At 39.8% G+C, this 16,926-nt stretch overlaps 1 protein-coding gene across 3 annotated transcripts in view; it reads left to right on the top strand.

Moving 5' to 3' along the window:
- Positions 1 to 857: 857 nt before the first annotated feature.
- The window catches only part of STIM2 (stromal interaction molecule 2), a 66,534-nt gene continuing 50,465 nt past the window's right edge, over positions 858 to 16,926 (top strand). For 2 of the 3 annotated variants that reach the window (XM_051789967.1, XM_051789964.1), the window contains exon 1: positions 858 to 1,196. In XM_051789967.1, coding sequence (XP_051645927.1) covers positions 989 to 1,196 — 208 coding nt within the window. In that variant the 5' untranslated portion in view covers positions 858 to 988. Of the gene's footprint in view, positions 1,197 to 1,468; positions 1,691 to 16,926 lie in introns of those variants that run through there. The other variant, XM_051789965.1, reaches the window with a different exon arrangement.

Here is a 16,926-nt window from a genome sequence, read left to right on the forward strand (position 1 = left end):
TATAGCTTTTGGCATCTGCGCTGCATTATTTTCTCATGTATTGTGTACCTAAAATATTAGAGTGAATTCGATCTTTAAAGGTTATGTTATTCTCGTTAAATGTCTCTAAACAGAATGGTGGAAAATCCCACAGGTTTCAACAGGAGAAATAGATTTTACTCCCATTCAGTGACTTGATGGAAACACCTTAAACAGAAGCATTTTTTTTTCAGTCAAGGTTTTAATCACAATGACATCGGGGTTTAATCTCTGTGAAGACTTAGTTTTCTTGATTTCAGTTTGTCTGATCATATGTGAAACACCTCTTTTTTTTTTTTGTTTTGTTATTGTTTTGAGCGTGCTGCAGCACACACCGAAACTCCTTTCGTACTTCCCGTTCAGAACGCTCCTCTCAGGTGCCTGACCGGCGGCGGAAAAAGGGCAATTTTAACAAAGTCTAAGGTCTCGGTTTTGCGCTGTAGCCCAAAATGCCTTGTTTTCCCGTCGTGCCTTTCCTGCATTCGGCCAAGCACACGGGTTGCTCTGAGGGGTTCAGCGGCCCGGGAGAGCGGCCCCTCGGCGGGGTCCGGGGCGGGCTGGCCAGGGCCGCTTCTCCCGCAGCCGGACACAACTTTCCCACCGCCCGCCGGCACGGCCCCGTCTTGCCGCACTCCGGGCGCGCCGGTCCGGTCTGCCCGGGGCTGGGGATCGGGGTCGAGAGCGGGACCGGGATGGGAGCCTGCACCGAGAGCCGGCACGGAAACCCAGCACTGGGACCAGACCCGCGCTCCGCCCGCCGCCCCTGCCGGTGACGTCACGGCGCGGTGACGTGTCGCCCGGCGGCGCGGGGGCCGCCGGAAGCGGCGGGTGGTGGCGGGGCCGGCGCGGAGCGGGTTCGACCCGCCGGGGCGGCAGCGGCGCAGCCGGAGCTCCTGCCCCTTCCTTCCTGCCTTCCCTCCCTCCCTCCGTGCTCGTGTTCCTGCCTTCGCTCCGCTGCAGCGCGGCACCGATGAGCGCGCTCCGAGCGCCCGGCGTGCGGCCGGTGCCGACCTGGCTGCTCCTGCCGGGGCTGCTCCTGCTGGCGCTGCTCCTGCCGGGGCTGCTCCTGCCTGGCGCCGCCGCGGGCGCGGGCTGCGACCTGGAGGCTGCGGCCGGCTGCGGCGGCCGGCGGGGAGGACGGGGAGGTGCCGCCGCCTCTGCGGCGGAGCCGGCGACAGGTAACGGCCCCGCGGGTCCCGCCGGGCTGCCGGCGAGGGGGGGAACCTTTCCCGCGGTGTCCGCGGCGCTCCCGAGCGCCTCCGAGCCGCCCCCTTTCGCCGCGGGGCAGCCGCGGTGCGGCTCTGCAGAGGGCGCCGGGCCGGGCTGCGGGGGGTCCGGCTGCGGCGGCGGCGGCACTGCGGTACTGCCCGACGCGGCCCTTCCCGGGAAGGAGCCCGCCGCAGGATGTGTGCCGGGTCCTGTTGAATAGCGATATTGTTGGGAGCCGGAGCCTCCGCTTCCGCGTTGGCTCCCGCCGTGCCGCCCGTGCGGGGTCTGTGTGTGAGCGCCGAGCGCGGCTGCGGGACCCGCCCCGCACCTCGCGGGTCCCGCGGTATCGGAGCGCAGCCCCGCGCTGCACAGGCAGGGATGTCCATCCCTGCCCTCAGGGGCGTTCAGTTCTCCAGGAAAGTGTGGAAAGCATTCCAGCCTTCACTTAATTCTGTTAAGAAAAGTGAGTATGTTCATACTAAAGTACTTTAGGGCAAATGGTAATGCCTGCAGTTAAAACCAGCAGTTGGACTGAAAACGTTTAAAACAATCTAATTTCAGCAGGCTCTGATGGCTTTGAATTGCTTATACGCATTCTGAATCTGTCTTGTAATGAGTGGTAGGAAAGTTTTTCGGACAGTTCACTTAGGAAAATGGGATTTGCATGCAGGGAAGTGCTGTAAAACATTCAGGAGTTTGTCGTATCTCATAATGTGCTTTTTAAAAAGCTCTGTAATTGGAAGGAGGAGCATGGAAGGTGGAAGAAAAAGAATAACCCGTATCCCTTCATAATCACAGTAGTGTGGTTTCTTATCAGAGAAAAACTTCTGATGTTGTTTGGAGTAGTCTTGACACCCTGAGCTAAAATTACTGAACTTCAGCGGATGGGACATGCATGGATTTCTTCCCAGCCTAACACCTTAAAAACATGAATTTTAATTATAACTAATGAAACTTCAGCAGTATTCACGAAATAACTCTGAGATGGAGATGCAAGGCTACGTGATCGAGCGGTCTTGTTTGAGGACATGACACTTCTGAATTCTGAATTGTCTAATCTGTTGGCTTGCTGTATAAACTAAGGAAGTTGGAACATCCGCAGTCTGTGAAGCAGCAGTTGTACCTCCCAAGGGTGCTGTGAAAATGCTATATCGGAACAGCTCGCTCTCTCTTGTTTTTTTTTTTTTTTTTTAATCGTAATTAATCTGGCTGTAGGTGGTATTAAATGTTTCTTATTATGTATAGTGCTGGTGCTTTCTACATTTTGTGCTTAATCAATTTTGATGTGTCTGTATGGAAAAAAGTAATTTTTTTTTTTATGTTTTATGGACTGAAATACTGAGATGCCTGTCAGCCATGCCCTCTCCCTCTCAGCAGTGAAGAAATACAATCCTTCTTCTCTGGTGAAGAAATACAATTATTTGAGAAATCTAACATGTTATAAGTGGGCTTATTGTGTTACATAACATTTTGGTCTGGAAAATAAATATGGTTAAAAGCCATCTTAGAATCAGTTTTAAACTTTAGGAGGTTTCAACGTAGTTCCATGTTCATCTGGTTGATGAATACGGTATTTCAGTTGATCCTATAACTTTGCATGTCAAGTAACTAATCCCTAAATAGCTTTAAATTACTTTTTGCAAAGCTGGAAGATCTCTTGAAGGTTGGGAGAAAACCAGATGACTTGTTCTGAGGGTGATTTTAGTTATATTATCTATCATTTTCTTGAAAGTTAAAAATTGCAGATGTACCATTGAGTTAGGAGGGAATGCCAACACTTGTCTGGAGAAGAATAGAATAAACTTTTAATTCAATCATTTTAACAGGTTTGGGAAGTACAACCCAAAAGTTAAAAAGCTGCTATGTACAAAATGCCACACTAGGAAGAGGCTGTAGGATGCTCAAATACAGATGTTTGGGAAGCAGAGGTGTAGGAAATAATTCAGGACTCCTAGTCACAAATTGGTCTGTGAGCAACATGTGGATGGCAAAAGTGGATGTTATCCTTGGATATGTGAAATCAGTTTAAGTTACAGAAGGCTTTTATTTTTTCTTTTTGATTGCACTTTTGTGTTTAGTCCTGAGTATTAAACAACCCAAAAAAGTACAGGGGAAAGTAGCAATGTGGATTGAGAGGCTCCAAACCCATGAATAATTTCTTTTTTTTTGTTGAAGTATTGCATTATTTTGGTGTGGTGGAAAAGGCTGTGGGATGGGTATGTATGCATGCAAGAAATAGTTCACAGAAGCACTGTTTTCTTTTTAAAGTTTTTTTCGTTTTTTTTTTTCTGTGGTTCTGATGTAGATTAAGAGGAAGTAAATTTTAGTGGGCGAGATTTAGATTAAATATAGGCTGGAAAGTTTTTACCTATAGCAGTCAAATTACTTAGATTTTTAAACAAGTTCCCATTATCAGAGGTTATTAGTGGGTTAGAGCAGAAGCTGGCAAAGATAATCTAAACACTTGACAGAAAAGGGATGTAAAATGAATTTTAGGACTAGGGAAGAGCCTAAGATTCTATTTTTGCCATATTTCCTCAGATATTCAAGGATTTATTTATTTGTTTATATAGATTATCATTACTGTTGTTTTGCCTGTGTATACATGCCTTTTTAACAGTATTTTTAAATGGCAGCTAAATAGGTAACATCTGACACTGTGCTTGAAGGTATTTAGTTGTGGTTATGAAAATCGGATCAACAAAACTGTGTCTCCACTGGATGGAACACCATGAGGCTGTTTCCCTACTCACGCTGGCTCTGCTTGTTCCCTAGTTAATTTGGTAGAAAGTTTTAAGGAACCTTCTGTTCTGAGCCTGCAGATGACACTGGGTTTTTGCATGCTGTTTATTCATTGACTTTTAAGTTGCTTTGTAATTCTGGATAATTTTGGATAATTCTGGATTCTTTTCTTGTTTAAATTTAATCCATGATTGTGGATTAATTTTCTGCCTTTGAGGTGAGACAGAGAACCTGGACCTGTATATGGCTAATAAATTTCTTTCAAATTATGTCTTATAATATTGAGCTAGATCAGTTTTTAATACAGCACTACATTGTATTTACTGAAGGAACAATGCACTGCATAACATAACCTTTCCTTAAAGTAATTCAAAGATTTTTCTTTCAATTGAGTTTCTATTCTGGAATTAGCCATCATCTTAACACTCTGAGCTCTTCAAATTAATCAGACTTTGGCATTTGAGAAGCGAAGGTTTCTGGAAAACGGGTTTTTAGATGCAGTGTTACAACTGGCTTGAGCCATTCTCATGTGAGTGACTGTTAAAGTGTGGCTTTTTTCTCTGGAGTTGACCCCAGCTGGCCATGCAAGCAATATTGTTAGCACAGGAGAGCTAGTAGGAGTAGGCATGCTCATCCCACTACTTGAAAGCCATGAGGAGGGAAGGAGTTCATGCTCCCTTTCTGCTTTGTACCTGGGTTGCCCCTAGTGCCCATGAGCACTGTCTGTTGCTTTAACTTGCTTGGATGTGAAAAAAACCACAGGCAACTGGAAAAATTATGAATTTCTTATCCTGACTCGCTTTAAGCACTAGCACCAGTGCAAAGAAGAGGGAGGACCGTGTGGGTGGGGGTCAACAGGGGTGAACAAGGATGGTCTACTTCCTGTGATGGCATCAAGTGATGGTCTGAACAGAGCTGCCCGTAGAATTGTATCACTGTGAAACTGTGAATGTGTATGACTGTGAAACTGAGGCAGTGACCTTTTGAGGCTTGAATAACGCATTTGGAATTTGGTGGTTGTGTGTTAGACTTCATGTGTGGTGGACTAATATAAAGAGGATGATAAATTTGGTCACATAGCAAAATGCTTTTGCATGATTATTTTGGCATGCACTGGTATTAAAAGTTTGTGAGCTGTGAGATTTCTGCTGCTTCCTTAGTAAACTGCTTTTTGCGGCTAGTAGATTTTGCTAGTGATGAAAACTCAACATTACAGGTTTGGGATATTTTTAATTCCATTACTTCTATTTGTTTGTCTCTAGTTAAACTTATCATGATCTGGTCTTACCATTTCTGTTGAGAGGACAGAAATTTCAAGTCCTCTCTCCTCTAAAGGATGATGACTTCAAGCTGTCCTTTACTTTTTGATAGCATCTCAATGCAGTCATCTGTCTTGGCAATCCAATTAGTTTCTCAGTTTAATTAAGTTTTTAGTTTCTTATCATATTCTTTATTTTTAGTGATAAAGAATAGGAGACATTCAGGAGAGATCTGTGTTTGGATAGCTCAGTCAGCAATTGACTTGTTGTAACTATGGCATATAGCTAAAAAAGCTGTGGATGACTGGATTTGCAGAGGATTTTGAAGCAAATATTAAAAAACAATTAATCAGGAAAATTCTTGGCCTTTAAGTAGCTGAGTGGCATTGGACTCCCACGCGGAGTTAAGATATCAAGCACTTGTAACTTCCTTTGCCCATAGTTGAGTATTTTTGCCTTCCAGCCTTCCAGTGTTTTGACTGTAACTCTTCTGTGCTTCTGCTAGTGCATTCTGCACCTTCTGGTGTCCTATGAGCTTTTTTCCTTGACCATCAGCTTCACCTCTTCTGAAGATTCGACCTTACTGTTGTGATTTAGTCAGATTTTTTAGCTGGTATTTTGTTCTCGTTTTACAGTAGTAATCTGTAGTGGACCGTTTCTTAAAACCCTCTCTCCCTGAAACATTTGGACTCTGTGTCATCCCTCCCTCAGCAGGTTTTTGTGTTGCCCTTTCAGCTATAAGCTTTCTGAAGACAGCTCTGCTTTTCTGAGGACCTCCTACCAGATTCTGGCTGCCTGGTCCTACGCAACTTGGGCATGACTCATTTTCTTCTGCCGAACTCCAGGGATACTGATCTATCATGACTAGATTGAGCTGCCATATGTTTGTCAAAGGAGGACTGTACCCAGTGACAGGCGCAGTTGATCTGGATAAGATTTCCCATGATGATACTATCACTATGAAAAACACCTAAAAATACAGGGGTTTTCTAATATTTGTGTGAAGTAAGCAGTTTGATATCCTTTAATTGATTTTTAGCTTACCTGCTCTAACTTGTATGTCTTTTTTGTATTTGGGATCTGTTTTCAATCAGCATTGAGGAACATGTAGCAAAGAGTTGTGATGAAGAAAATTAGTAGTGCTCTCTTTTTTTTTTTTTTAAGGCATTGTCAGAGAATGCTCAGAAGTCAAGAATATGTTATTTTAGACATAAGTGTTGAGTAATTTACTGCAGAAATCCTGATGTGTGAAAAGACTTCTTTGGGATTAGTCTGTTACATCCTATCTGTGAAACTGACTTATTAAAATACAGGGATTTGAGATGTTTATTTTGACCATAATAGGGTGTGTGTAAAGAATAAATAGCCACTGTGTTTGTTGTCCTAAAATAAGCACATATACATTTTAGAAACCAAGGTGAGTTTCAAGGTATTACATAAGTTAGTGCTATTCTGCCTTTGGTTACTACTAAGTCTCTCCTGTTACTATGGAAACTGTCTTTGCATATCTCAAAGGGGAGGGGTGAATAAAATGATAATGCGTTGTTAAAATTTAGAATCAGCATAAACAGAATGTGATGATTGTGTGGGTACTAGAAAATTTGCATTTGTTTACTTCATTCCTCTGAGCACTTCAAACAACTGAAGGGAGTTTTATTTGTGATAGCTTTCTTCCCCCTACCCTTTTCTTCTGGATCTTGCTCATTTTCTTTCAAATCCAAAAATCATGGCATTTTTCAGAGACCTGGTACAAATATCTTGAAATCTGTGTAATGAGAAGTACTCTAGAGTTTTAACTAAAAACTGTCGTGGAAATTGAAGGTAATGTGCTTGTCAGAACAGTTAAGAATTTGAGCTCACTGTGCTCAGAACTGTTGACTCATTTGATTCAACAGAATTTTAATTAACAGGTAAGAACCACTGACCTTTTAAATCTTATTCCTGTGGTCCCTTGCAAAGATCTTGAAGTATATCTGGAGAAAATTTACTCCCTATGCAGACAGTGTTATGCTACTGCAGATGAATCTTGCTTCTCCAGTGATTCCTGGATGCTGAGGTGGGAAGGAAATCCATCATTGACTTATTGCAGCTTGTATTGCCAACCACAAGCAGCACCACAGAAGCTTGTGTACACTGGAATGGTTGTTGAGGCTACTTGGATTGTGTGAAGCTTTAACTTTTGCAGTAGCTGAGAATTTATAGGAATGCAAAGATAGATTTGATCTTTTTCCTCTAGGGAACACTTTCTGTTTTCTGCCTTTTCTTCTGCATCATGAAGCTTTTAAAAGTGAACAGCAGCCCAGCCCTCTGGTACTGTCTCCAGTTAAAATTTTAATACCTGATTTTTTTGTATGTACCATATTTCTGTGGTTAGTGTTCATTTGTAAAAAGTTGGCATGTTCTCAGCTTCTAAAACTGAGATGAGCAATAAACAGTAGTTTATCTGAACCTATTTAAAGCTGTGTTTAAAAGCCAACAAACCTCATGGTAGAGTATTAATTTAAGCAAGATTATGTTGAATAAAAAACTGGTGAAGACATTTTGGTTTTTTAGGCTCTGTGTACTTACTCCTTGGAAAGGGAAACCTTCCATACCTGAAGGTGTTGTATGAATGCTTTCTTGCTTTGTGGGTTAGAATAAAGTAAGGAGTTAATTGTATGTAATTATTAAGCATATGTAGTAATGTGACACAGATAAAGGAACAGTTTTTCTCAGTTCCATCTAGTGTCTCTGTGCACTGAATTACTTAAAATTCAGAGTTTTCTGCAAGTTAAATATGTTATTTAGAAAGGAAAATTTCACACAAATGCTGTTTTATTCCTAATAGTAAATACCTCCTCTTGGCTTCTCTGGAGCTTGGTTAACATTGATTCCTGAATGTTTCTTGTTTGTGTGTTTTGTTTTTTTTTTCCTATGTGTAGCATTTGATGAATGAGTGAATGGCTCAATAAGTGATTTTTTTATTTTTGAAATTTATTCTGTTTACATGTAGAAATATGTTCAGTCAGCTTTTCTAGGAAATTATCAATTTTGACTAATAACTTTTGTCAGTCTGCTGAATTTTTTTTTGCCAGCCACAGATTTTTACTTGAAATGCATTCCTACCCCCTGCCCTCACTAATTGCAGTAAGCAGGTGAATCTAAAGCAAATAAAAAGAATGTCTTATGTTGTTTCTCCCTGGCAGTCTTACAATAACAAGCTTGATTAGTTTTTCCTCATTTTGAAATACTACACAATATTTTTGTTTGAATAACAACAACCAAAAAATACTATAGTGTTAACAAATAAAACCCACACCCAAATCATGTGTTCTGGGATGATTTTGAAACAAATATGAAAGGTAGTTATTCTGAGTAGGAGACTTCCCTCTACTGTAGTTTTAATTCTAGATTGCTATATATAGAAGGTTGGAAGGTAACTTGCTGTAACATTGTATGCCAAAATACCTTTGTCTTAGTTATTTTCATTGCCTGAAGTATTAAAAATTATTTTGAAGTGAAAATTAAAAGACTTTTTTAGTGCCAAGTATTGTTTACTGATTTGCTAAATATGAAAATTGGACTATGTAGTGTCATATAGTTCCAAAATTTATATTGTCATGTGTCAGGAAGGGAAAATATATTTATATCCTTTCCTAGTTGTGGTTTTGAGTTGCAGATGAAATGCATAAAGACAGCTCCATCTTTCTCAGCATATATTTTTAATTTTTATTTCAAAAACTTAACTTTGTCAGTATTTTTTTTGAACACGGCTGCCTCAGTCTCTTGTTCATACCTGGTTTGTGTTCCCTAAATATATTTACTGAAACTACCAGTGCCATAGAGGGTATTGTAGTTACTTTGGAAACAACACAGCTATGTGTCAGTCTAAAGTACAGATAAGAGCCCACGAAATGGATTCTATTGACTTCAGTGTACAAACCTCTATTATGTATTTATTCACTGGCATTTCATTCTAAGGCTGCCTTTTGGTTTTGGTCTTGTGAAACTCCACTTAGGATAATTGGCCTTGCTGCGTTAGTGTTGCAGGCAGCAGTGCCAGACCTGTAGCTCTGCAGCCTTTAAAGGATGTGACTTCCTTACTGGTTTAACCTGACCTTGGAATCGGCGGTTTCTCAGAAGGGGGTGCTCCTGCTTTCTGCTTGTTGCTTTCTCTCTCTCCCGGCCTATTCTGTGTGTTCCAGTTGCTCACTTATCACATCTGGAGTTGGACTAGTTTGGGGGGATTGATCAAGATGAAAGTTGTGACTGATTTTTTAATTTTTTTTTTTACATCAGTATCATGTCTTTGCTTCAGTTCAGTGCACAGCTGCACAACAGCATCTGTGAGAAGGTAACAGGGCTGGAGGAAGGTATTATTAACCATTTTAGTGGAAGCCCACTCATGGCAAGTAAAATAGTGACTGAGAGAGGTCAGTAAGGGAGACACAAAAAGCAGTGTTTTACACAGGTAATACCAACTGTGAATCTGAAAAATGACATTCAAAATTGATAAGGAAATATCAAACTATCCATAATATTTGCAGAGGGAGTAGAGCCATGATTTTAGTAGGGCTTCTTAAAGAGATTAGTTATTCTAGATGATAGTAACTGATGTTAGATGATAGTAGGTAGTAAGCTTATCTAAAAATCCATGAATGAAATTTGTGTTTCAGGAATTAATTTGGGTTTTGCCAGTTGATTTATTGTAATAGAGGTCACTCTCAAAGCTAAAATTGCATGTCTGGCATAACTGTTTACTTCTGTAAAGTAAATCTGATGAAATATGATTTTATTAATACAGGATAATAAGAACACGTCCCATTCTGATTCATCTGTAGATGTTTGAAAGAAAAAAATTCCACCTATCTGAACTCTAAATGCATCCAATTGACTACTTTTAAGCACTATTATAAAAGAATGCAAGTAAAACTGGTTTGTTTCCTCTATGGAGTAAACATCCTAAGAAACTATGCATCTGTGATGTTTCTCTTGTCTCAGAAGCACTGGGAAGCTTGTTTTATGTTGTCTCATGTCTGTTTATAGTATCCTATGAAGAGTAGTCAAGGCTCTAATTTCTCTTGATGTTGACAAGTGGTAAGACTTCCTTATTCCAGCCAAATGGAAGCTCTGTGTGCAACCTGGCCTGTGAGCAGTTTCACAGAAATCGCAATTTCCTTCCGAAAGAGTGATGAGCAGTCCCAGGTACAGTGTTATCTTAATGGAAAGCAAAAGGATGCATCTTCACAGAACTAGAAGGTTACAGATGGAGCATTAGAAGGCAGTGAAAGTTTGGTGTGTAGCAGGATGATGAAGTGGGACTCAAGATAAACTGCTATTGCTTGCAGAGGTCTCTGGTATTTCACAGTATGTGTGACTGTGACAGGGTGATGAGATGGTAGTATTGAAGTGCAAAAAAGTGGTGCAGGGAGAGAAGAGAGGAAGGAGCTTACTTTAATCAGTACTTTCAAACCATTAAGTGTATACTTGGACTGGATTTAACTGATTAATTAGATCTCTGATTAGCTGTTATACTTGAGATTTTTTGGGAGTAATAGTGGATTGTTCTTTGGAAAAAGCCTAGTTATTGCTCAGGAAGAAATACTACAAATTATGAAGACAGGGAAATAAAATACTAATCATTGTCACTTGAAAGGATATGTAAAACTAGAAAATGTTTGAATAAAGTTTGCCAGTCAGTGCTTTTATATGTATGTTTTTGTTAAGAAAAGAAAGTAGGACTTCTTGGTGTTAAAAGACCTGCCTTGTGGCTGTAGTTCTTCAAAAGCTTAAGACATTATGTGTTGGCGGCTGTGGTTTAGGCCTTCAGCCTGTCCTCCTTCTCATGCTGAGCTATTTTAGTTTAGTTGTTGGATTCCTTTTTTTCTGGAATAAATATGCTGAAGTTAGCTAAACAAAGGTTGAATGAACAGTGGACTGGCAGCAAGGAAGGCCAAGGAGAGGTGGAGAGGGGGATGGAAAAGCACTGTGGCAGCCAGATGGGTTTTGGGTCTTAGGAGGTGATAGTGAGGATGTGGTAGACCTCTTTGAAATCTTGAGTATTGTAAGGGAGGCAACTATAGGAAGACTGGTACTTATTTTCATGCTGTGAGGCCTTGAGGCATTAACTGAAAATCAGGAGAATGTTTAAAAATAGATATATCCCCACCCCACTTCCCAGTTTCCAGGGCAAAGGGGCAGAACATGCCTGCATGAACAAGTAGAATTGAGCTAGAAAACTCATTACAGCAGACTGTTTTGCAAAATAAAAAGGTATTGTTTTGGGGAAGGTTTGTACTTCCATTACCCTTTGTCCTGCACCATTTGCTGCTAACTGGTCCTCTGCAAGGCTGAACTAGATGGACACCTTTGAGTCAGTGTGGCCAATTCACATAGTTGTGCTAGTCGTCTGTGAAACTGTAAGGTATGGTTGTGTTGTTTGAGACAAGACACTTTGACAAAATAGTTGCTCTTTCCATTAGCACTTCAGTTTTGTTTTTGTGCAAATGTTTAAATTAACTGCTAAAGTGGAAAGCATAAAGATAAAATGCTTAAAGGAGAATGTCATAATGTTGTAGTAAGCTGCATCATAATTTATGTGGTTAGTTTTTGGGAGGTGTAACTAGGTGGGTGTTTTCAATTTGAGGACTGGCAAAACTTTTGCTGGCACTGGCTCACTTTTTAAATTGATTTTATTGAACTGTGTTTCTTCTGTTGATTTGTATTGGTTTTCAGTCTCCTAAGACTGAAATTTCTTTCCTGCCAGGAGTTAGCAAAATTACAATGACTTTTTTGGTTTTGATTTTTTTATCACAGTTAGTTTTCTGTGCCCAAAAGGTTGTCAGAAGCAGATTAACATTCTTACAGAATCCAAAGAACAAGACAGCCATTGTTTTGTTACCCAAATTATTGCTTTTATTCTTTAAATATAAATATAATAGTTGATTATTCACTTGAATTGAATTTTTTTGATGCTTTAGTACAAATGTTTTAAAAATGTTGCTTTAATTCTAGTAATTTGTTGTTTTGATACTGTATTTTTGGGATCTGTGAAGTGTTTGAGAAGGGTTTAGGCAGAGGACTAATCATACCAACTGAATATACTGAGTTTTCAGAATACTGTAGTAATACTGTAATTTTCAGAATACTCAATTAAAGACTAGATATTGTGCCTTGCTATCTGTGATGGGAGAACCAGTCTCTGGTCTTTCACCTTCCGTTCTGACTGTGGGTGAAGATTTTAGGCAACTGTAGTGTTTTAGATAGTAATGTGGCAATTTTAGAGGTTGATCAACCCATTTTTGAAGATCATTCATCTAATTTGCTTAGGAAAATGGGCATTCACTCTGTAGTTCCTACCAGGCCACTCTTATTTGCAGGGTGTTGAGGGAAAATCACTGGCTGTTCAGACTTTGTGGCCTCTTGTATCTTTTATTCCAACCACCATCCCCCCCCCCCCCAAAAAAAAGAAAAAAAGGTTTAGAAGGCTTCGTGGAACAAAAGTATTTGTTTCACTGCTTCTTGTATGATTGTCAATACTTGAAGTGAAACTGTCTGGTCTTGCCTTGGGTTCTGCTCTGAAAACCGACTGCAGAAACGTTTCATGGATGTCTAGTTTAGTTTGCCTTTTTCAAATTTTTTTTGCACACGATTAAAACGAAAGTGGAAGTGAAACAATCTGCTGGTAACAAGGACATTTTGCACATGAAAATTAAGAAAAGTATGGTGTTCCAAGGAGAGAAAATTGAGTTTGCTTTTTCAGGTCCGTGCTGTATTTTTAATGATCGTAAAGTACAAGCTTTATTGGGAGTGTAGTAAGAGACTGGTTAGCAGCTGGAAAGGAGCATGTACTTCACGATAAAGACAGAGCTATAATTATATTTTCCTTGGCAAGTTTTGCATTCAGAATTTTGAAGAAGACTGACATATATAAAATTCTTCAGTGCTTTCTGCAGATGGATGAAAACAACAGCTTATGTCCTGGGATCAGCACAGAGGCTGCCGTTTGTACAACTGCTTGAATATTTCAAAGAGCTCCTTTTGATTGGCTGGGTAGTGAATTTAACATCAGAACTTGACTACGGAGCATTCCGTATTGTGTGGAGCTAAAGCATATAAGGCATTTCTTAAAGTATTTTACTTAACCCTAGAGTTGTTGGACACCTAGTGGAGAGCATAGTTCCTGAATATTTTCTTAGTGTTGGTGTGTGAAGTAAGTTAGAGATGTTGTAAAGGGTGAATTTTGACGTTCGTACTGGTGTCAAGTAGAACCGCCAACACCAATAAGTTCTCAAAGTGTTGCAGTTGGAAGTGCTAGGGCAAGGTAAGTGCTGTACTTGTCCTGTGCATCTTGTCCAAGAGCTGTAAGTAGCCTGTAATATTTGCATGAATCCTGAGCCATTGGCTCTGACATGTTCAAGTGTTTTATGAAATACCCTCACCTGATGGTCTTGGATTTCTCGCTTATAAATATTTTGAAACTTGCTACCTCTTTGGCCTATCTTGAACTGTTGTTAAATAGAGAATACTTCAAAGTGCAAGTTTGAGTTAGTTGGTTTGTTAAATAGGAGAAATCCCTTGATTTTACTGATTGTAATTTTTTGTTTAGCAATTAAAATGGATATGAAGTTTAATTGTAATGAAAATAACTTCAATTATTTAATTCTTAACCTGAAAGATTTTAAAGACAATAGGTATACCTATATATCTGAATATTGGTTAAATACTTCTATGAGAAATTGTATTTTATTTTTCTTGAGGTGTCATCATCCAAAGGATGCCTTTCATGCCTCCTGCAGCTCTTGTGCAATTGTTCCTTTCAGAGGAAATAGGGAAATAATAGTTTGCATTTGGCAGAGCAGGCAGGAAGTTTTGCTGTTGGCCTCAGTGCTGGGTGAAGCATTTGTGGTGGTTACTGGTGAGGTACAGGGCCCAGAGTGGAGGAAAGCAGCCAGCCCAGCAGCAGCTGTTACTGCCCACACTGCATATATCCAGCAGCGAGCCTGCTTCCTTCTCCTTGGCTTTTCTGAATGGCTGTTGCTCATGCCAAGGCTATTGTTGTCATACTAATGCAGAAAGAATCGTGTCTTGCAGGATGTACCACCTAAGGAGTCTTTCTGCTGTGCCTTTTGCAATCGGATATGTCTATCTCGTATTGGCCTTTTCAGCCACCAACGCCCTGGTAACAAACGTGGGTAGAGCCCTTCCCAAATCTTCGTTTGCGAAGCCCAGCCATGATTGAATGAGACTTTGAGAAAGCCAGCATCATTTGGGAGATGGTGATTCAGACCATGCAAACTTCAGGATGTGGTCAGAAAAACGTACTTGGGTAGCCATTGTTATGCACAGTTTCTGCTTCACCTATTCATATTACTTTAATTTGGTGTTTAACATTGTAGAGTTTGTAGGGCCCAGAGGTGTTGAAGCACATACCCATGGTGTTACTTGATCAGAAACTTTAAGGATGGGATTCATTTCACATCTCTTGAGGTGTCACCATCTGGGCTCCTTCTCTAACAGAGCAAACTTGTTTTGCCATGAGGAGAAAGCCCTGTTTCGACATATGGATCTTGTCACTAAGTCTGCTCACTGTTAATTTCTTTTGAGTGTGAAGAGGACACTTAGTTCAGATACAGTGCAAAAATATTGCTCTTCTGGCTTTATATATAGAGAACTGTTCTAGAAGCAGTGCCTTATTCTGTTTAAGGAGCCTCTAATCTGTTTAAGTTTATATGTAAACTTAAACTCTTTTTAGTCAGGTATTTTTGTCATATTTCTTTCATGTCTTTAAATTTTTTGAATGCTACAGAATGAATAATTACTGCTCAGGCTGGATATTAATTTGATATTTATGTTTGCAGTGCTTTCTAAGTGCACTTAAGCTTTGTTTTCTATGTGATTTAGCTTTCAAATGCTGCAGGATAAGGTTTCAGCCAATCAGTAATAGTACCTAGGAAGCTATAATTAATATGTTACTCAGGGAAAGGGAGGTGGTGTTAACTCCTTCTCCCCATCTTTGATAGCCTTGTTAGAAATAATTTATCACTTTCAGAAGGTTTGAGACTTAGTATATGACTTATTTACTAGAGAAGATGATCTATGTTTGCATTCTCTTCACCTTTTGAACCATTTTACTGACTTCATCTGAATGTTTGGATTGCAGCATAAGGAAAATTTTTACTATGTAATGTTTCATAATATATTTGGTAAAATTTTTAAAAAATGTTTTATCTGTTGCATTTACCTTGCCTACTTCACCCCAACAAATCTTGTGCATGTTTTGTATGTTCTGATTGTGTACCCCAACCCTCTTTAACAGGCTTTCTCAACTCATTTGATTTACCCCTTATTTCTTGCTCCAATTTAAGAATGGAAAAGGAATATTGAAAAGCTAAATACAGCATTTCTCTACTGCTAAACTTTTGCTGCAGGAGTTGTGTGGGTCTTGTAAGATGCTGGGTGCAGTACTACATAACTGAAAATGCTGTGTAGGTTCCAGAAAGAATTTCCCTGCTTTGCTAAATTTATTTTTTTTGTGGGTGTAAGATGCACAGCTGGTGCTGCCTATGTTCATAAGGAATATCAGAAGTAAAGAGTAGCCATCAGCTAATGTAGTTCTGAAAACTCTTAACAGAAATATTTTAGATCTGTAGATAAGACTGAAGCACAGCTATGGAAAAAGGAAAGAACAATTCCACCTCTGCATTAATTGCATCAGGGAAATTCAAGTAACACTTTGTACTTTGTAGCAGAATGTTGTACTAAATTAGAAGTAGTGATATCCTCGCCCACAATTGTTCAGTATCATGCAACTGTGATTGGTTTAGTCACAAGCAGAATGCTGTGCTGCCTACTCTGCTTTTGAAGCTACCATAGCCCTGGAGTTGCTCTGAGTGGTTCATTCCTGTTCAAACGTGTTTTGCAGTTGGAAGGATGAGAGTTGTGGGCAATGACTTTTCTTCTGATGGCATAGGCTTGTCTTTGAAAGATATCAGACAGACAGAGAAAACCCAGAATCTTCAGGAATGTTCAGTGACATATAATCTGAAGCTTGTTAGGAGGCTACAGTTGTTCTGCCTTTGAGGATCTTTTAAAAGTTGTTGGGAATATTTTATAGGATTCTCCTGAGTGTCTGTTCATTTTTTTTGGACTAACACTGGAATCTGCAGAGAAGTCTTATCTGTTATCTCTGATTAATGCAAGTTGTAATAAGTGAACACTTATGCTTAAGTTCTGTACTGTAATTTTGAGCACAGCTGAATGTGTTTCATGTAATTAAGACTTCTAGAAATCTGCAGGGTAACTCTTCATATGCAAATATTTTAATAACTAAATAATATATTTAGAAATACTGTTTTTTCTAATATAGAATGACTTATTCTGTCATGTAATTTTTTAACTTAATGTCTTTTTTTTTTTTTTCCTTGGGCAAAACTCTGTCTTTGGATGCCTGTCCAACATGACCTTTCCTTTTGGTCACACCTGTTATTTACTTCTTCACTTGAATGTCCAAAGGAACTTGCTAAGCGAGGTGTTCAAAAAATATTCCAGGAGTAAATTTCTATGCAGCTTTTGCTTTTATGTTGTTTATGATATGAGGGTGAGTACTTGAGAAATCTGGAGCTTGTTCTTAATAAATATGATGCAAAGCAATTTAGATTAGTTAAGGCCTCATTACTATCTGAACTTATTTTGACTTTTTGTGATTTCTGCCCAATTA

This window comes from Manacus candei, unplaced genomic scaffold, assembly GCF_025592945.1.
Source record: "Manacus candei isolate 608988 ecotype Guabito, Panama unplaced genomic scaffold, ASM2559294v1 h1tg000028l, whole genome shotgun sequence".
In the NCBI taxonomy this organism is placed as follows: Eukaryota; Metazoa; Chordata; class Aves; order Passeriformes; family Pipridae; genus Manacus; species Manacus candei.